The sequence below is a fragment of the Salvelinus fontinalis genome, chromosome 26, assembly GCF_029448725.1.
Source record: "Salvelinus fontinalis isolate EN_2023a chromosome 26, ASM2944872v1, whole genome shotgun sequence".
Classification (NCBI taxonomy): domain Eukaryota; kingdom Metazoa; phylum Chordata; class Actinopteri; order Salmoniformes; family Salmonidae; genus Salvelinus; species Salvelinus fontinalis.
The window spans coordinates 2,160,413-2,181,681 of NC_074690.1; the positions used below are offsets into that span (position 1 = coordinate 2,160,413).

General features: G+C 41.1%; 1 protein-coding gene across 1 annotated transcript; it reads right to left on the bottom strand.

Moving 5' to 3' along the window:
• Nucleotides 1-7,057: 7,057 nt before the first annotated feature.
• LOC129824516 (gamma-crystallin N-B-like) lies at nt 7,058-21,018 on the bottom strand. Its single transcript, XM_055884209.1, has 4 exons — nt 20,550-21,018; nt 11,182-11,430; nt 9,442-9,587; nt 7,058-7,556 (listed from the first exon to the last, which is right to left on the bottom strand). Exons 1-4 carry the CDS (start codon nt 20,568-20,570, stop codon nt 7,421-7,423), a joined length of 552 nt encoding a protein of 183 aa, XP_055740184.1. The 5' UTR covers nt 20,571-21,018; the 3' UTR covers nt 7,058-7,420.
• Nucleotides 21,019-21,269: the final 251 nt, after the last annotated feature.

Sequence of the window (21,269 nt, forward strand, 5' to 3'; positions counted from 1 at the left end):
GTTCTGTTCCCCGCTTCAGGATTAATTGTCGTATGTCGTTGTGTTACCGGTGTGCTGACACTGTTCCTGTCTTGTTCCATGTCTGTTCCTTATTAAATGTTGACTCCCCGTACCTGCTTCTCTACTCCAGCGTCGGTCCTTACAATTACCTAAGTAGGCAAATAATTAGTAAGAAACAACTTTGACATATTATCATGTTGTTAAATTTACATTAGAAAGATGGTAATATTGCCATTACTGTTACTAGCTCGCAAAGTTTGTTTAAAAAATAACTAGGAATGCTAACTTAGTTAGACGGCTTAAGTTATACTGCATCTAAAACCAATCTGGCGACATCACAATCAAAAGATTTTCCTACTAATTATTTGCCTTCTTTTGAAATGTTATGTTTCCAAGCCAAATCCGAATTGTATTAAGGTAGGCTAACATTAGCCATCTAGCTAGTTGGTAACTAGTTTGCTAACGTCCGCTATGCTAGCTATGGGCAGTCTCTCTTTAACCACTCATAATTAATGCCTAAACTGTTAACTTTTGAGTTGTTTCTGTTTTAACTCTGTAACCATGGAGAATTAACCCTGTAACCATGGAGAATTAACCCTGTAACCATGGAGAATTAACCCCCTAACCATGTGGAATTAACCCTGTAACCACACATAATTAACCCCCTAACCATGTGGAATTAACCCTGTAACCATTGTCACGACCCCTCCTCTGCATTGCAGGGGCGGTTCCTCCTGCAGGCAGAGGAGGGTCCTTAGTGATTGGAGCCACCTGGGCTCAATGTATTTAAACTGTTTCACTAATCACTTCTCTCTCTGCTCCTCCAGGTATGATCCTGTTCTGTTTGTTCCTTTGTAGTTTGGCATAGTTTTCACTCAGTCATGTTCACACACACACATATTCACGCATCCATGCACTTTACATACACCTTACATTATGATACATCCACACCTCATTCCTGTTTCTTAGTTTAAGTTAATAGTTTTGTTTAATAATAAAGAACCTTTTTAATTGGCCTATACTTGTTGTTCGTGTCCCCTTATTTTTGTCATGGGCTATGAGCCGGCCTGTGACAAGTGGGGGCTCGTCCGGGCTGATAAAACTCACCCTGGTGCTCAGAAGCTGTAACAGAAGCTGCCATCACAGCAGGTTTAACTTGACCTGACTGTTTTGATTTAAGCAGAGGACAATCTTTCTTCCAATGTCCTTCAACTAAACAGTAGCGACAGGTATTAGCATTAACCGGTGCTTTAAGTCCTCCAGACCCAAACTTCTGCTGAGGCCTTTGGAAAGAAGCTCCAAAAAAAAGGTGACCTACTATTCCTAGGAGTAAAGTTATTTTTATGGTACATGTCACTGTTTGTGTAGACCTTACAGTGAAATGCTTACTTACAAGCCCTTAACCAACAATGCAGTTTTAAGAATGCCCCCCCCCCCCCCCCCAAAAGTAAGAGATAAGAAAAACAAATAATTAAAGAGCAGCAGTAAATAACGATAGCGGTGCAATATACAGGGGGGTACCGGTACAGAGACAATGTTTTCCTTATCTCTTTTTTGAAGGTATTTTCTTAAAATGTTCTCTCATCTGAGTCTTCCTCTCTTCTTCCTCCCTCAGTGTAGTTATCCTGGCCTCCTCTTCCTCCCTCAGTGAAGTTATCCAAGCCTCCTCTTCCTCAGTATAGTTATCCTGGCCTCCTCTTCCTCCCTCAGTGCAGCTAGCCTGGCCTCCTCTTCCTCAGTATAGTTATCCTGGCCTCCTCTTCCTCCTTCAGTATAGTTATCCTGGCCTCCTCTTCCTCCTTCAGTATAGTTATCCTGGCCTCCTCTTCCTCCTTCAGTATAGTTATCCTGGCCTCCTCTTCCTCCCTCAGTGTAGTTATCCTGGCCTCCTCTTCCTCCCTCAGTGTAGTTATCCTAGCTGCCTCTTCCTCAGTGTAGTTATTGTGGCCTCCTCTTCCTCCCTCAGTGTAGTTATCCTAGCCGCCTCTTCCTCAGTGTAGTTATTGTGGCCTCCTCTTCCTCCCTCAGTGTAGTTATCCTAGCCGCCTCTTCCTCAGTGTAGTTATTGTGGCCTCTTCCTCCTTCAGTATAGTTATCCTAGCCTCCTCTTCCTCCCTCAGTGTAGTTATCCTGGCCTCCTCTTCCTCCCTCAGTGCAGCTAGCCTGGCCTCCTCTTCCTCCCTCAGTGTAGTTATCCTAGCCTCCTCTTCCTCAGTGCAGCTAGCCTGGCCTCCTCTTCCTCCCTCAGTGCAGCTAGCCTGACCTCCTCTTCCTCCCTCAGTGCAGCTAGCCTGACCTCCTCTTCCTCCCTCAGTGCAGCTAGCCTGACCTCCTCTTCCTCCCTCAGTGCAGCTAGCCTGACCTCCTCTTCCTCCCTCAGTGCAGCTAGCCTGACCTCCTCTTCCTCCCTCAGTGCAGCTAGCCTGACCTCCTCTTCCTCCCTCAGTGTAGTTATCCTGGCCTCCTCTTCCTCCCTCAGTGTAGTTATCCTAGCCTCCTCTTCCTCCATCAGTGCAGCTAGCCTGACCTCCTCTTCCTCAGTGTAGTTATCCTGGCCTCCTCTTCCTCCATCAGTGCAGCTAGCCTGGCCTCCTCTTCCTCCCTCAGTGCAGCTAGCCTGACCTCCTCTTCCTCCATCAGTGCAGCTAGCCTGACCTCCTCTTCCTCCATCAGTGCAGCTAGCCTGACCTCCTCTTCCTCCCTCAGTGCAGCTAGCCTGACCTCCTCTTCCTCCATCAGTGCAGCTAGCCTGGCCTCCTCTTCCTCCCTCAGTGTAGTTATCCTGGCCTCCTCTTCCTCCCTCAGTGCAGCTAGCCTGACCTCCTCTTCCTCCATCAGTGCAGCTAGCCTGGCCTCCTCTTCCTCCCTCAGTGTAGTTATCCTGGCCTCCTCTTCCTCCATCAGTGCAGCTAGCCTGACCTCCTCTTCCTCCCTCAGTGCAGCTAGCCTGGCCTCCTCTTCCTCCATCAGTGCAGCTAGCCTGGCCTCCTCTTCCTCAGTGTAGTTATCCTGGCCTCCTCTTCCTCCATCAGTGCAGCTAGCCTGGCCTCCTCTTCCTCCCTCAGTGCAGCTATCCTGGCCTCCTCTTCCTCAGTGTAGTTGTCCTAGCCTCCTCTTCCTCCATCAGTACAGCTAGCCTGGCCTCCTCTTCCTCCATCAGTGCAGCTAGCCTGGCCTCCTCTTCCTCCATCAGTGCAGCTAGCCTGGCCTCCTCTTCCTCCCTCAGTGCAGCTAGCCTGGCCTCCTCTTCCTCAGTGTAGTTATCCTGGCCTCCTCTTCCTCCCTCAGTGCAGCTAGCCTGGCCTCCTCTTCCTCCCTCAGTGCAGCTAGCCTGACCTCCTCTTCCTCCCTCAGTGCAGCTAGCCTGGCCTCCTCTTCCTCCATCAGTGCAGCTAGCCTGGCCTCCTCTTCCTCCCTCAGTGCAGCTAGCCTGACCTCCTCTTCCTCCCTCAGTGTAGTTATCCTGGCCTCCTCTTCCTCCATCAGTGCAGCTAGCCTGGCCTCCTCTTCCTCCATCAGTGCAGCTAGCCTGGCCTCCTCTTCCTCCCTCAGTGCAGCTAGCCTGACCTCCTCTTCCTCCATCAGTGTAGTTGTCCTGACCTCCTCTTCCTCCCTCAGTGCAGCTAGCCTGGCCTCCTCTTCCTCCATCAGTGCAGCTAGCCTGACCTCCTCTTCCTCCATCAGTGCAGCTAGCCTGACCTCCTCTTCCTCCCTCAGTGCAGCTAGCCTGGCCTCCTCTTCCTCCCTCAGTGCAGCTAGCCTGACCTCCTCTTCCTCAGTGCAGCTAGCCTGGCCTCCTCTTCCTCCATCAGTGCAGCTAGCCTGGCCTCCTCTTCCTCCATCAGTGCAGCTAGCCTGGCCTCCTCTTCCTCCCTCAGTGCAGCTAGCCTGACCTCCTCTTCCTCCATCAGTGCAGCTAGCCTGGCCTCCTCTTCCTCCCTCAGTGCAGCTAGCCTGGCCTCCTCTTCCTCCATCAGTGCAGCTAGCCTGACCTCCTCTTCCTCCCTCAGTGCAGCTAGCCTGACCTCCTCTTCCTCCATCAGTGCAGCTAGCCTGACCTCCTCTTCCTCCCTCAGTGCAGCTAGCCTGGCCTCCTCTTCCTCCATCAGTGCAGCTAGCCTGACCTCCTCTTCCTCCATCAGTGCAGCTAGCCTGACCTCCTCTTCCTCCATCAGTGCAGCTAGCCTGGCCTCCTCTTCCTCCCTCAGTGTAGTTATCCTGACCTCCTCTTCCTCCCTCAGTGCAGCTAGCCTGACCTCCTCTTCCTCCATCAGTGCAGCTAGCCTGGCCTCCTCTTCCTCCCTCAGTGCAGCTAGCCTGGCCTCCTCTTCCTCCATCAGTGCAGCTAGCCTGGCCTCCTCTTCCTCCCTCAGTGCAGCTAGCCTGGCCTCCTCTTCCTCCATCAGTGCAGCTAGCCTGGCCTCCTCTTCCTCCCTCAGTGCAGCTAGCCTGACCTCCTCTTCCTCAGTGTAGTTGTCCTGGCCTCCTCTTCCTCCATCAGTGCAGCTAGCCTGACCTCCTCTTCCTCAGTGTAGTTGTCCTGGCCTCCTCTTCCTCCATCAGTGCAGCTAGCCTGGCCTCCTCTTCCTCCCTCAGTGCAGCTAGCCTGACCTCCTCTTCCTCAGTGTAGTTGTCCTGGCCTCCTCTTCCTCCATCAGTGCAGCTAGCCTGGCCTCCTCTTCCTCCCTCAGTGCAGCTAGCCTGGCCTCCTCTTCCTCCCTCAGTGCAGCTAGCCTGACCTCCTCTTCCTCCATCAGTGCAGCTAGCCTGACCTCCTCTTCCTCAGTGTAGTTGTCCTGGCCTCCTCTTCCTCCCTCAGTGCAGCTAGCCTGGCCTCCTCTTCCTCCCTCAGTGCAGCTAGCCTGACCTCCTCTTCCTCCCTCAGTGCAGCTAGCCTGGCCTCCTCTTCCTCCCTCAGTGCAGCTAGCCTGGCCTCCTCTTCCTCCCTCAGTGCAGCTAGCCTGGCCTCCTCTTCCTCCCTCAGTGCAGCTAGCCTGGCCTCCTCTTCCTCCCTCAGTGCAGCTAGCCTGACCTCCTCTTCCTCCATCAGTGCAGCTAGCCTGGCCTCCTCTTCCTCCCTCAGTGCAGCTAGCCTGACCTCCTCTTCCTCCATCAGTGCAGCTAGCCTGGCCTCCTCTTCCTCCATCAGTGCAGCTAGCCTGACCTCCTCTTCCTCAGTGCAGCTAGCCTGGCCTCCTCTTCCTCCATCAGTGCAGCTAGCCTGGCCTCCTCTTCCTCCCTCAGTGCAGCTAGCCTGGCCCTCTCCTCATCTTGTAGAAACTGGTGAAGCTTCTCAAACTCCTCCTTAATCTGCCTCTGTGTGTGTGTCTGGGCCGGGCTCTGGAGACAGTGAGAGGAATATATGATGATAGAACATCATTCTGATGTTAATTTAATATGCTCTGCTCCTTTATCAACGGGCTTTCTAACTGCATCAGAGAACTTCAATCTAATGTTAATGTTAAGACAGATTCTCTCTGATAGCCTACATCACCATCTCGTTGTATTTTCATATTCCATTGTAACATTACACCTCATTTTTACCTTCATATGTTCAGCTGTTTGATCACAGGTTAGTTTAACTTCGTTAAAGACTTCCAGCTTCTACTGGAAGGGCTTCAGGACAGTCTGAAGGTCTTCCTACAGGGGCGGCAGGTAGCCTAGTGGTTAGAGTGTTGGGCCAGTAACTGAACGGTTGCTAGATCAAATCCAAGCTGACAAGGTAAAAAAAATCTGTCATTCTGCCCCTGAACAAGACAGTTAACCCACGGTTCCTAGGCCGTCATTGAAAATAAGAATATGTTCTTAACTGACTTGCCTAGTTAAATAAAATAAAAAAATACAGTTCTTCCTACAATGCAACATGAACCCTTTAATATAGAGAGTCTCTGTATTTTCTTTCAATAGCATCGTATCTGTGACTGTGAGAAGGTCTCTTTAGAGAAAAGTTAGGAGGAAAACTATCTTTGGAACATTTCGTGGTGCACACTGGACATTACTGAGATTCCCTTTGTTTCCAGTATTCCTGCAGACATGTTTTACAGAAGCTGGGGCCACATGACAGGATGACAGGATCATTGTAGATGATCACAGCACAAAAGGACAGGAGAAATCCTCTTGGAAAGACGAACCAGAAGCCATTTTGTAAAGAAATCACTGTAACATATCTGTGAGAGCCTCTGAAGGAAGCAGATAGTGACTTCAGTCCTTTTAAAGTGTTGAGTCTCCCACCAAAGCTCGGTAGCTGCTCTGGTCTTGAAGCTGCTCTGATCAGGTAAAACAAAAACCTGTGTGTGTGTGTGTGTGTGTGTGTGTGTGTGTGTGTGTGTGTGTGTGTGTGTGTGTGTGTGTGTGTGTGTGTGTGTGTGTGTGTGTGTGTGTGTGTGTGTGTGTGTGTGTGTGAGAAAGAGAGAGCGAGAAAGGGGGAGAGAGAGGAAACAAATCCAGTGAGTTCCCCTTTCTACTATGATAGGTAGATCTAGTATGGTAGATATATGATAGGTAGATCTAATATGGTGGTACTAACATGTCATATTATATCTGTTTGTTATATGTTTTCTGTAGATCCATGATCAGCAAAGGATCACGGACGGTTTCCCGAACACAGATTAAGACTGAGTCTAGTCCAGGACTTTTTAACACCATAGAAGTGTCTTTTAGTCCACGACTAGAAGGCATCTTTGTCTGGGAAAATGGCCCAGTAAGAATGGAGTGTGTTGATTAAATATAAAGATATATATAATAGATAATATATAATATATAATATATAATTTATAATAGATAATATATAATAGATAATATATAATAGATAATAGATAGTAGAAAATAGATAATTTATAATAGATAATTTATAATAGATAATTTATAATAGATAATAGATAGTAGAAAATAGATAATTTATAATAGATAATTTATAATAGATAATATATAATAGATAATAGATAGTAGAACATAGAAAATAAGGATCTTTGTATCGTCATACAACAAATGGAAATAACACTGAAGATGGTGATAGTGGTTTCTGTTGAGAAATAAACACAAGAATGTGATTAAAATACTTTTTGGTTCTGTCTTTTTATTATTTTACAACTCGATTAGGAGATAAAAGAAACAGTTCCGTGCCCTGTGATGTAAACGTTGTTGACTATACCTCGCCAAGCTCCGTCGTGTAATCCATGTATGTATGCATGTATGTATGTATGTATGTATGTATGTATGTATGTATGTGTGCATGTATGTATTTTCTACCCAGTGATGTATTCACAATCAGTGAGGTGACACTTTCAGAATGTTACAGATACAAATGTCATGAATAGAACTGACTATGTCATCTGAACATTTTCCGTAAAGTTGTGCCCCTTACTGGTTGACATCCCAGGTTTGACCTCTCGGACTAAGGTCAGAGGTCAGGGGTCGTAGTTTAAAAGTAGTTGACAACCCTGCGGATGGACTGGATGTTGGGGTTCTGGGCCTGCCACTCCACGTGACTACAGTAGTCTCCTCTCTCCACAATATACATACGGCCACGGAAGTTAGGTTCCTCATAAAGCACCCAGCTATGGAGGGAGAGGAAGAAGAGGGGGAGAGTGGAGGAGGACGGGGAGGGAAGGGGAGAAGAGGGGGGGGGAAGAGGAGGGGGGAGGAAGAGGGGGAGACAGGAGGAGAAGGGGGAGGGAGGGGGAGAGAGAAGGGGGGGAGGGGAGGAGAGAGGGGGAGAGAGGAGGAGGAGGAGAGGTGAGAAGAGGGGGTGGTGAGGAGAGAATGAAAGCAGGATGGAGAAGATGAGAGGGAGGAGAGAAGAGAATATACAGTATATAAGTCTTTACAATTTCTAGTCACACTGTATGTTAGGGATTACTGTATGAAGTGTTTACCGTAGCTAATTAACTGTATACAGTGTTTACCGTAACTAATTTACTGTATAAAGTGTTTACCATAGCTAATTTATTGTATAAAGTGTTTATCGTAGCTAATTAACTGTATAAAGTGTTTACTATAGCTAATTTATTGTATAAAGTGTTTACCGTAGCTAATTTACTGTATACAGTGTTTACTGTAGCTAATTTACTGTATAAAGTTTTTACCGTAGCCAATTTATTGTATAAAGTGTTTACCGTAGCTAATTTACTGTATAAAGTGTTTACCGTAGCTAATGAACTGTATAAAGTGTTTACCGTAGCTAATTTATTGTATAAAGTGTTTATCGTAGCTAATTAACTGTATAAAGTGTTTACTATAGCTAATTTATTGTATAAAGTGTTTACCGTAGCTAATTTACTGTATACAGTGTTTACTGTAGCTAATTTACTGTATAAAGTTTTTACCGTAGCCAATTTATTGTATAAAGTGTTTACCATAGCTAATGAACTGTATAAAGTGTTTACCGTAGCTAATTAACTGTATAAAGTGTTTACCGTAGCTAATTAACTGTATAAAGTGTTTACCGTAGCGAATTAACTGTATATAGTGTTTACCGTAGCTAATTAACTGTATAAAGTGTTTACCGTAGCTAATTTATTGTATAAAGTGTTTATCGTAGCTAATTAACTGTATAAAGTGTTTACCGTAGCTAATTAACTGTATATAGTGTTTACTGTAGCTAATTTACTGTATAACATTTTTACCGTAGCTAATTTACTGTATAACGTTTTAACCGTAGCTAATTTACTGTATAACGTTTTTACCGTTGCTAATTTACTGTATAAAGTCTTTACCGTAGCTAATTAACTGTATAAAGTGTTTACCGTAGCTAATTTACTGTATACAGTGTTTACTGTAGCTAATTTACTGTATAAAGTGTTTACCGTAGCTAATTAACTGTATAAAGTGTTTACCGTAGCTAATTTACTGTATACAGTGTTTACTGTAGCTAATTTACTGTATAAAGTGTTTACCGTAGCTAATTAACTGTATAAAGTGTTTACTATAGCTAATTTATTGTATACAGTGTTTACCGTAGCTAATTAACTGTATAAAGTGTTTACCGTAGCTAATTAACTGTATAAAGTGTTTACTGTAGCTAATTTATTGTATAAAGTGTTTACCGTAGCTAATTTACTGTATAAAGTGTTTACCGTAGCTAATTTACTGTATAAAGTGTTTACCGTAGCTAATTTGTTGTATAAAGTGTTTCCCTAGCTATTTTACTGTATAAAGTGTTTACTGTAGCTAATTTACTGTATAAAGTGTTTACCGTAGCTAATTTACTGTATAAAGTGTTTACTGTAGCTAATTTACTGTATAAAGTGTTTACTGTAGCTAATTTACTGTATGCTTACAAAATGTTTATTAATGTGCTTATAAACAGCTAGCAACAAATCCCAGGAGCTCTAGAGATGCATTGATGAAATGAATTGAATGGAGTGGAATTGAATGGAATGGAATTGAATTGAATGGAATGGAATTGAACTGTCAGCAGCAGTTGATTCAGTAGATACGTACGCTCCGTCTCCGTAGACCTTCAGAGAGTTGATGCAGTTCTTGGTCAGACCGCGTCCCTGCAGGAAGGGCACGTCATCACACACCTCAACACACTGGTCAGCAAAGTCAGCTCCCTCAAACAACTCCATCCTGTAGTGTTCTCCATGCTGGAAGAGGAGAGGAGGAGGAGCAGGAAGAGGAGGAGGAGTAAGAGGAGGAGGAGGAGGAGGAGGAGGAGGAGAAGGAGAAGGAGGAGGAGGAGGAGGAGGAGGAGGAGGAGGATGATGATGAAGAGGAGGAGGAGGAGGAGGATGAGGAGGAGGAGGAGGATGAAGAGGAGGAGGATGAAGAGGAGAAGGAGGAAGTGGAGGAGGAGGAGGATGAGAAAGAGGAAGAGGAGGAGCAAGAGGAGGAGGAGGAGAAGGAAGATAATGACGGAGAGGAGGAGGATGAGGAGGAGGAGGATGAAGAGGAGAAGGAGGAAGTGGAGGAGGAGAGGGGGAGGAGGAGAGGGGGAGGAGGGAGAAGAAATTACATCACTGTGACTTTAAGTTTAGATGAAGTTCCAACAACCCTTAACTCAACTCAACTCAACTTCTCTATCTCACATAGTAATGTACCAGTCTGTCTTCTCTATCTCACATTGTAATGTCCCAGTCTGTCTTCTCTATCTCACATTGTAATGTCCCAGTCAGTCTGTCTGTCTTCTCTATCTCACATTGTAATGTCCCAGTCAGTCTGTCTTTCTTCTCTATCTCACATTGTAATGTACCAGTCAGTCTGTCTTCTCTATCTCACATTGTAATGTACCAGTCAGTCAGTCTGTCTGTCTTCTCTATCTCACATTGTAATGTCCCAGTCAGTCTGTCTGTCTTCTCTATCTCACATTGTAATGTACCAGTCAGTCTGTCTTCTCTATCTCACATTGTAATGTACCAGTCAGTCTGTCTGTCTTCTCTATCTCAGATAGTAATGTACCAGTCAGTCTGTCTGTCTTCTCTATCTCACATTGTAATGTCCCAGTCAGTCTGTCTGTCTTCTCTATCTCAGATAGTAATGTCCCAGTCAGTCTGTCTGTCTTCTCTATCTCAGATAGTAATGTCCCAGTCAGTCTGTCTGTCTTCTCTATCTCAGATAGTAATGTACCAGTCAGTCTGTCTGTCTTCTCTATCTCAGATAGTAATGTCCCAGTCAGTCTGTCTGTCTTCTCTATCTCAGATAGTAATGTACCAGTCAGTCTGTCTGTCTTCTCTATCTCAGATAGTAATGTACCAGTCAGTCTGTCTGTCTTCTCTATCTCACATTGTAATGTCCCAGTCAGTCAGTCTGTCTTCTTTATCTCAGATAGTCTGCCGTGTGGCCAATTCACCTGAATATTCTGTGATGCCTTGACTATTTATCTTTACACAACACACTTTCCAGCTGGTCTTGGACCGGGTATGCATAACGTATCTAGTGCCAGTCCATTTTAAGCGGGTTGAGGGGCGTAAACTCTCCTACTGCCTTTTGTCCTCATCTGACTTTACCACTTTACGTCAAGTAGCTCTTATAACGCTGTTAGTGTGTAAATACTACAGTAACAGCATTGTTATGAAGTAACCACCTAACTCTGTTACTATGTAATTACAAAGCTTATTACAAAGTTACTATATGAGCAGCCCGTAAACATAAAGTAATTCCCAAACCACAGGTCACCGTGGTGGCATGCGGCGTCCGTTACCGCGGCATCAGTTGCCGTGAGTGTTAGCGTTTAAACCTCACCATCCTGATAGGTCTGCAGGAGCCCATGTGATCGTTGTGGGCGTTCCATCTCTGGAACTCGGGGTACTCTCCGTGCTCCAGCATGTACTGTTGGCCCTTGAAGTCGGGGTGGTCGAAGCAAACGAAGGCACCGCTCTCCACGCGGATGGAGTTGACGCGGTTCATGAACCCACGGTCCTGGAAGTTATCACAGTCACCGCAGATCTCCAGCTTCCTGCCCGTGAAGCATTTCCCCTCATAGAAACAGATCTGGGTAGAACACGGACACAGAGGACAGACACAGAGGACAGACACAGAGGACAGACACAGAGGACAGACACAGAGGACAGATACAGACGACAGATACAGAGGACAGACACAGAAGACAGACACAGAGGACAGACACACAGAGGACAGACACACAGAGGACAGACACAGAGGACAGACACAGAGGACAGACACAGAAGACAGACACAGAGGACAGACACACAGAGGACAGACACACAGAGGACAGACACACAGGACAGACACAGAGGACAGACACAGAGGACAGACACAGAGGACAGACACAGAGGACAGAGACAGAGGACAGACACACAGAGGACAGACACAGAGGACAGACACACAGAGGACAGAACACAGAGGACAGAACACAGAGGACAGACACAGAGGACAGACACAGAGGACAGACACACAGAGGACAGAACACAGAGGACAGACACAGAGGACAGACACAGAGGACAGACACAGAGGACAGACACAGATGACAGACACAGAGGACAGACACAGAGGACAGACACACAGAGGACAGACATAGAGGACAGTTAGGTGAGGTAGAAATAGAGTCTGACCTACAGGATATGGTCTGAAGATAGACACAGCAACAGACAGTAGCTGTAAATGTTGATACATTTGATCTGTCACAATAAAGAGGGTTAAATTAAGTTATTGCATTATACATCATCATGGTGGTGGTGAGGCCGGTGACACGTTGCTTCTTGAAAGTCCAATATCTTTAAAACTTGGACTGCTGCCATGCAGAACATTTTGGGACTGTATCAACAGTGGACTAATGAAGAAATACATGTGTTTTGGAGTGGATTTTCCCTTTGTCTTAAGTTACTTAAGTTGAGTTAAGTTAAGTAAGTTAAGTTGAGTTAAGTTAAGTTTTAAAGATGCACTATGCAGAAATCACTCTGCCATTTCCTGGTTGCAAAAATTCTAATAATTTCATTTTATTTCTTGGATTACTTTTAAATTCAGAAAAGACGTTTACGAATGTTTTTCTCCATTTTGACTGTTTTCTCAAGGACATTTAATTAAGCATTGAAAAAAGGCACGAGTTTAAGTTTGTTCCGCCTGAGCAAGTCTGACCACCAATCAGAGACCAATATGATGACACACCAACTGATGCCCACCAATCAGAGATCACTATGATGACACACCAACCGATGACCATTATGGAAAGTAATCAGATTACATTACTGAGTTTGGGTAATCCAAAAGTTACTGATAATATTTTTGGACAGGTAATTAGTAGGTAATTAGTAACTGTAACATAATACATTTTGAATGTAACCTACCCAAACCTGACAGTATGTGCAGTGAAAGTATTCAGACCCCTTGACTTTTTCCACATTTTGTTATGTTACAGCGTTATTCTAAAATAGATTAAAAAAAAAAAAAATAGTCCGTAGAGCTCCGAGACAGGATTGTGTCGAGGCACAGATCTGGGGAAAGGTACCAAAAAATGTCTGCAGCATTGAAGGTACCCAAGAACACAGTGGCCTTCATCATTCTGAAATGGAAGAAGTTTGGAACCCCCAAGACTCTTCCTAGAGCTGACCGCCCGGCCAAACTGAGCAATCGGGGGAGAAGGGCCTTGGTCAGGAGGTTGACCAAGAACCTGATGGTCGCTCTGACAGAGCTTCAGAGTTCCTCTGTGGATATGGGAGAAACTTCCAGAATGACAACCATCTCTGCAGCACTCAAGCAATCAGGCCTCTATGGTAGAGTGGCCAGACGGAAGCCACTCCTCAGTAAAAGGCACATGACAGCCCGCTTGGAGTTTGCCAAAAGGCACCTAAAGGACTCTCAGACCATGAGAAACAAGATTCTGTGGTCTGAAGAAACCAAGATTGAACTCTTTGGCTGTATGTATAGCTGTATGTATAGATGTATGTATAGCTGTATACTGTATGTATAGCTGTATACTGTATGTATAGCTGTATACTGCATGTATAGCTGTATACTGTATGTATAGCTGTATACTGTATGTATAGCTGCATGTATAGCTGTATACTGTATGTATAGATGTATAGCTGTATGTATAGCTGTATACTGTATGTATAGCTGTATACTGTATGTATAGCTGTATACTGCATGTATAGCTGTATACTGTATGTATAGATGTATAGCTGTATGTATAGCTGTATACTGTATGTATAGCTGTATACTGTATGTATAGCTGTATACTGTATGTATAGCTGTATACTGTATGTATAGATGTATAGCTGTATGTATAGATGTATACTGTATGTATAGCTGTATGTATAGCTGTATACTCTATGTATAGCTGTATACTGTATGTATAGCTGTATACTGTATGTATAGATGTATAGCTGTATGTATAGCTGTATACTGTATGTATAGCTGTATACTGTATGTATAGCTGTATACTGCATGTATAGCTGTATACTGTATGTATAGCTGTATACTGTATGTATAGCTGCATGTATAGCTGTATACTGTATGTATAGCTGCATGTATAGCTGTATACTGTATGTATAGCTGTATGTATAGCTGTATACTGCATGTACAGCTGTATACTGTATGTATAGCTGCATGTATAGCTGTATACTGTATGTATAGCTGTATACTGTATGTATAGCTGTATACTGTATGTATAGCTGTATACTGTATGTATAGCTGCATGTATAGCTGCATGTATAGCTGTATACTGTATGTATAGCTGTATACTGTATGTATAGCTGTATACTGTATGTATAGCTGTATACTGTATGTATAGCTGTATACTGTATGTTTAGCTGCATGTATAGCTGTATACTGTATGTATAGCTGTATACTGTATGTATAGCTGTATAGCTGTATATATAGCTGCATGTATAGCTGTATACTGTATGTATAGCTGTATACTGTATGTATAGCTGTATAGCTGTATGTATAGCTGTATAGCTGTATGTATAGCTGTATACTGTATGTATAGCTGTATACTGTATGTATAGCTGTATACTGTATGTATAGCTGCATGTATAGCTGTATACTGTATGTATAGCTGTATACTGTATGTATAGCTGTATACTGTATGTATAGCTGTGTACTGTATGTATAGCTGCATGTATAGCTGTATACTGTATGTATAGCTGTATACTGTATGTATAGCTGCATGTATAGCTGTATACTGTATGTATAGCTGTATACTGTATGTATAGCTGCATGTATAGCTGTATACTGTATGTATAGCTGTATACTGTATGTATAGCTGTATACTGTATGTATAGCTGTGTACTGTATGTATAGCTGTATACTGTATGTATAGCTGCATGTATAGCTGTATACTGTATGTATAGCTGTATGTATAGTTGTATACTGTATGTATAGCTGTATACTGTATGTATAGCTGTATACTGTATGTATAGCTGTATGTATAGTTGTATACTGTATGTATAGCTGTATGTATAGCTGTATACTGTATGTGTAGCTGTATACCTAATGTATACTGTATGTATAGCTGTATGTATAGATGTATACTGTATGTATAGATGCATACCTAATGTATACTGCATGTATAGCTCTTTACCTACTGTATACTGTATGTATAGCTATATGTATAGCTGTATACTGTATGTAAACTGTATGTATAGCTGTATACCTAATGTATACTGTATGTATAGATGTATACTGTATGTATAGCTGTATACTGTATGTATAGCTGTATACTGTATGTATAGCTGTATACTGTATGTATAGCTGTATAGCTATATGTATAGCTGTATACTGTATGTATAGATGTATACTGTATGTATAGATGTATACTGTATGTATAGATGTATACTGTATGTATAGATGTATACTCTATGTATAGCTGTATACTGTATGTATAGATGTATACTGTATGTATAGCTGTATACTGTATGTATAGCTGTATAGCTATATGTATAGATGTATACTGTATGTATAGATGTATACTGTATGTATAGCTGTATACTGTATGTATAGATGTATACTGTATGTATAGATGTATACTGTATGTATAGCTGTATGTATAGCTGTATACTGTATGTATAGCTGTATACTCTATGTATAGATGTATACTGTATGTATAGCTGTATGTATAGCTGTAAACTGTATGTATAGATGTATACTGTATGTATACTGTATGTATAGCTGTATGTATACTGTATGTATACTGTATGTATACTGTATGTATAGCTGTATGTATACTGTATGTATAGCTGTATGTATACTGTATGTATACTGTATGTATAGCTGTATGTATAGCTGTATGTATAGCTGTATACTGTATGTATAGCTGTATACTCTATGTATAGATGTATACTGTATGTATAGCTGTATGTATAGCTGTAAACTGTATGTATAGATGTATACTGTATGTATACTGTATGTATAGATGTATACTGTATGTATAGATGTATACTGTATGTATAGCTGTATACTGTATGTATAGCTGTATAGCTATATGTATAGCTGTATACTGTATGTATAGCTATATGTATAGCTGTATACTGTATGTAAACTGTATGTATAGCTGTATACTGTATGTAAACTGTATGTATAGATGTATACCTAATGTATACTGTATGTATAGATGTATACTGTATGTATAGATGTATACCTAATGTATACTGTATGTATAGATGTATACTGTATGTATAGCTGTATGTATAGATGTATACTGTATGTACAGATGTATACTGTATGTATACTGTATGTATAGATGTATACTGTATGTATAGCTGTATACTGTATGTAAAGATGTATACTGTATGTATAGCTGTATACTGTATGTATAGATGTATACTGTATGTATAGATGTATACTGTATGTATAGCTGTATACTGTATGTATAGCTGTATGTATAGCTGTATACTGTATGTATAGATGTATAGCTGTATGTATAGCTGTATGTATAGCTGTATACTGTATGTATAGCTGTATGTATAGCTGTATGTATAGCTGTATTGTGTATGTATACTGTATGTATAGCTGTATACTGTATGTAAAGCTGTATACTATATGTGTAGCTGTATGTATAGCTGTATGTATAGCTGTATTGTGTATGTATACTGTATGTATAGCTGTATACTGTATGTAAAGCTGTTTAGCTGTATGTATAGCTGTATACTATATGTGTAGCTTTATACTGTATGTGTAGCTGTATGTATAGCTGTATACTGTATGTAAAGCTGTTTAGCTGTATGTATAGCTGTATAGCTGTATGTATAGCTGTGTACTGTATGTATAGCTCTATGTATAGCTGTGTACTGTATGTATAGCTGTATACTGTATGTATAGCTGCATGTATAGCTGTATACTGTATGTATAGCTGTATACTGTATGTATAGATGTATGTATAGCTGTATACTGTATGTATAGCTGAATGTATAGCTGTATACTGTATGTATAGCTGTATGTATAGCTGTATACTGTATGTATAGCTGAATGTATAGCTGTATACTGTATGTATAGCTGTATACTGTATGTATATTGTATGTATAGCTGTATAGCTGTATGTATAGCTGTATACTGTATGTATAGCTGCATGTATAGCTGTATACTGTATGTATAGCTGTATACTGTATGTATAGATGTATGTATATTGTATGTATAGCTGTATACTGTATGTACAGCTGTATACTGTATGTTTAGCTGTATAGCTGTATGTATAGCTGTATACTGCATGTATAGCTGTATACTGTATGTATAGCTGTATGTATATTGTATGTATAGCTGTATACTGTATGTACAGCTGTATACTGTATGTTTAGCTGTATACTGTATGTATAGCTGCATGTATAGCTGTATACTGTATGTATAGCTGTATACTGTATGTATAGCTGTATGTATAGCTGTATACTGTATGTATAGCTGTATACTCTATGTATAGCTGTATACTGTATGTATAGCTGTATGTATAGCTGTATACTGCATGTATAGATGTATACTGTATGTATAGCTGTATGTATAGCTGTATACTGCATGTATAGATGTATACTGTATGTATAGCTGTATACTGTATGTATAGATGTATACTGTATGTATAGCTGTATACTGCATGTATAGCTGTATGTATAGCTGTATACTGTATGTATAGATGTATACTGTATGTATAGCTGTATGTATAGCTGTATACTGCATGTATAGATGTATACTGCATGTATAGCTGCATGTATAGCTGTATAGCTGCATGTATAGCTGTATACTGTATGTATAGCTGCATGTATAGATGTATACTGTATGTATAGCTGTATGTATAGCTGTATACTGCATGTATAGATGTATACTGTATGTATAGCTGTATACTGTATGTATAGCTGTATACTGTATGTATAGCTGTATGTATAGCTGTATAGCTGTATGTATAGCTGTATGTATAGCTGTATAGCTGTATGTATAGCTGTATACTGTATGTATAGCTGTATACTGTATGTATAGCTGTATGTATAGCTGTATAGCTGTATGTATAGCTGTATAGCTGTATGTATAGCTGTATACTGTATGTATAGCTGTATGTATAGCTGTATAGCTGTATGTATAGCTGTATACTGTATGTATAGCTGTATGTATAGCTGTATACTGCATGTATAGCTGTATACTGTATGTATAGCTGTATGTATAGCTGTATAGCTTTATGTATAGCTGTATAGCTGTATGTATAGCTGTATACTGTATGTATAGCTGTATGTATAGCTGTATAGCTGTATGTATAGCTGTATACTGTATGTATAGCTGTATGTATAGCTGTATGTATAGCTGTATGTATAGCTGTATGTATAGCTGTATACTGTATGTATAGCTGTATGTATAGCTGTATACTGTATGTATAGCTGTATACTGTATGTATAGCTGTATGTATAGCTGTATGTATAGATGTATACTGTATGTATAGCTGTATGTATAGCTGTATGTATAGATGTATACTGTATGTATAGCTGTATGTATAGCTGTATGTATAGATGTATAGCTGTATGTATAGCTGTATGTATAGCTGTATGTATAGCTGTATGTATAGCTGTATACTGTATGTATAGCTGTATGTATAGCTGTATACTGTATGTATAGCTGTATGTATAGCTGTATACTGTATGTATAGCTGTATACTGTATGTATAGCTGTATAGCTGTATGTATAGCTGTATACTGCATGTATAGCTGTGTAGCTGTATGTATAGCTGTATGTATAGCTGTATGTATAGCTGTATACTGTATGTATAGCTGTATGTATAGCTGTATACTGTATGTATAGCTGTATGTATAGCTGTATACTGTATGTATAGCTGTATGTATAGCTGTATGTATAGCTGTATACTGTATGTATAGCTGTATAGCTGTATGTATAGCTGTATACTGTATGTATAGCTGTATACTGTATGTATAGCTGTATGTATAGCTGTATGTATAGCTGTATACTGTATGTATAGCTGTATGTATAGCTGTATGTATAGCTGTATACTGTATGTATAGCTGTATAGCTGCATGTATAGCTGTATGTATAGCTGTATAGCTGCATGTATAGCTGTATACTGTATGTATAGCTGTATACTGTATGTATAGCTGTATGTATAGCTGTATACTGTATGTATAGCTGTATGTATAGCTGTATACTGTATGTATAGCTGTATAGCTGCATGTATAGCTGTATACTGTATGTATAGCTGTATACTGTATGTATAGCTGTATACTGTATGTATAGCTGTATGTATAGCTGTATGTATAGCTGTATAGCTGTATGTATAGCTGTATACTGTATGTATAGCTGTATACTGTATGTATAGCTGAATGTATAGCTGTATACTGTATGTATAGCTGTATGTATAGCTGTATGTATAGCTGTATGTATAGCTGTATACTGTATGTTTAGCTGTATAGCTGTATGTATAGCTGTATACTGTATGTATAGCTGTATAGCTGTATGTATAGCTGTATGTATAGCTGTATGTATAGCTGTATACTGTATGTATAGCTGTATACTGCATGTATAGCTGTATACTGTATGTATAGCTGTATGTATAGCTGTATACTGTATGTATAGCTGAATGTATAGCTGTATACTGTATGTATAGCTGCATGTATAGCTGTATACTGTATGTATAGCTGCATGTATAGCTGTATACTGTATGTATAGCTGCATGTATAGCTGTATACTGTATGTATACTGTATGTATAGCTGTATACTGTATGTATAGCTGTATGTATAGCTGTATACTGTATGTATAGCTGTATACTGTATGTATAGCTGTATGTATAGCTGTATACTGTATGTATAGCTGTATACTCTATGTATAGCTGTATACTGTATGTATAGCTGTATGTATAGCTGTATACTGCATGTATAGCTGTATACTGTATGTATAGCTGCATGTATAGCTGTATACTGTATGTATAGCTGTATGTATAGCTGTATACTGTATGTATAGTTGTATACTGTATGTATAGCTGTATACTGTATGTATAGCTGTATGTATAGCTGTATACTGTATGTATAGCTGTATGTATAGCTGTATACTGTATGTATAGCTGTATACTGCATGTATAGCTGCATGTATAGCTGTATAGCTGCATGTATAGCTGTATACTGTATGTATAGCTGTATGTATAGCTGTATACTGTATGTATAGCTGTATACTGTATGTATAGCTGTATGTATAGCTGTATACTGTATGTATAGCTGTATACTGTATGTATAGCTGTATACTGTATGTATAGCTGTATACTCTATGTATAGCTGTATACTGTATGTATAGCTGCATGTATAGCTGTATACTGTATGTATAGCTGTATACTGTATGTATAGCTGTATACTCTATGTATAGCTGTATACTGTATGTATAGCTGTATACTGTATGTATAGCTGTATACTGTATGTATAGCTGTATGTATAGCTGTATACTGTATGTATAGCTGTATAGCTGTATATATAGCTGCATGTATAGCTGTATACTGTATGTATAGCTGTATACTGTATGTATAGCTGTATACTGTATGTATAGCTGTATACTGTATGTATAGCTGTATACTGTATGTATAGCTGTATACTGTATGTATAGCTGTATACTGTATGTATAGTTGCATGTATAGCTGTATGTATATCTGAATGGTAGCTTCCAGGTTCGATAGCGAACTACTCACCTTGCCTGAGTACTGCGACATTTTGTCCACCGTTTGTTGTCCACGTTTGTCCCTTCAGTGTGAGAGAGTGGAAAGACGTGGACTGCCTGATATATATGGCCAATAGGGAGAGGAGAGGTTGACCACCTGATACATATGGCCAATAGGAAGAGGAGAGGTATCACGAGGTCAACATAACAATGGCCCCACAATAAAGGGGGTTTAAAGTATTCTGCACCATGGACACTTTCCCTTACATGTCACACTGCTGATAGTGGACTTTGGCTTAGTGGGGGTCCAGGACAATGGCAAGGGTGGGAGATTCTGCTTTGAGTGGGATTTGAGGGGTGTAGTGTGTGTTGTGGTGTCTGTTGATGGTATGGTGTGTGTGTTGATGGTGTGGAGAGTGTTGATGGTGTGTGTGTGTGTGTGTGTGTGTGGGTGTGTGTGTGTGGTGTGGTGTGTGTTTGGTGTGGTGTGTGTTTATGGTGTGTATTGTGGTGTGTGTTGTGGTGTGTGTGTGTGTGTGTGTGTGTGTGTGTGTGTGTGTGTGTGTGTGTGTGTGTGTGTGTGTGTGTGTGTGTGTGTGTGTGTGTGTTTGTTGTGGTGTGTGTTTATGGTGTGTATTGTGGTGTGTGTGTGTGTGTGTGTGTGTGTAAATGTGTGTTTGTTGTGGTGTGTGTTTATGGTGTGTATTGTGGTGTGTGTTGTGGTGTGTGTGTGTGTGTGTGTGTGTGTGTG

Excerpts from the sequence above, each read along its gene's own strand:
- LOC129824516 (XM_055884209.1), bottom strand. The coding sequence starts at position 20,570 with ATGTCGCAGTACTCAGGCAAG. Across the intron at positions 11,431-20,549 it reads TGTCGCAGTACTCAGGCAAG|ATCTGTTTCTATGAGGGGAA; the intron begins GTGAGTAGTTCG and ends TGTTCTACCCAG. Across the intron at positions 7,557-9,441 it reads AAGGTCTACGGAGACGGAGC|CTGGGTGCTTTATGAGGAAC; the intron begins GTACGTATCTAC and ends CTCCCTCCATAG.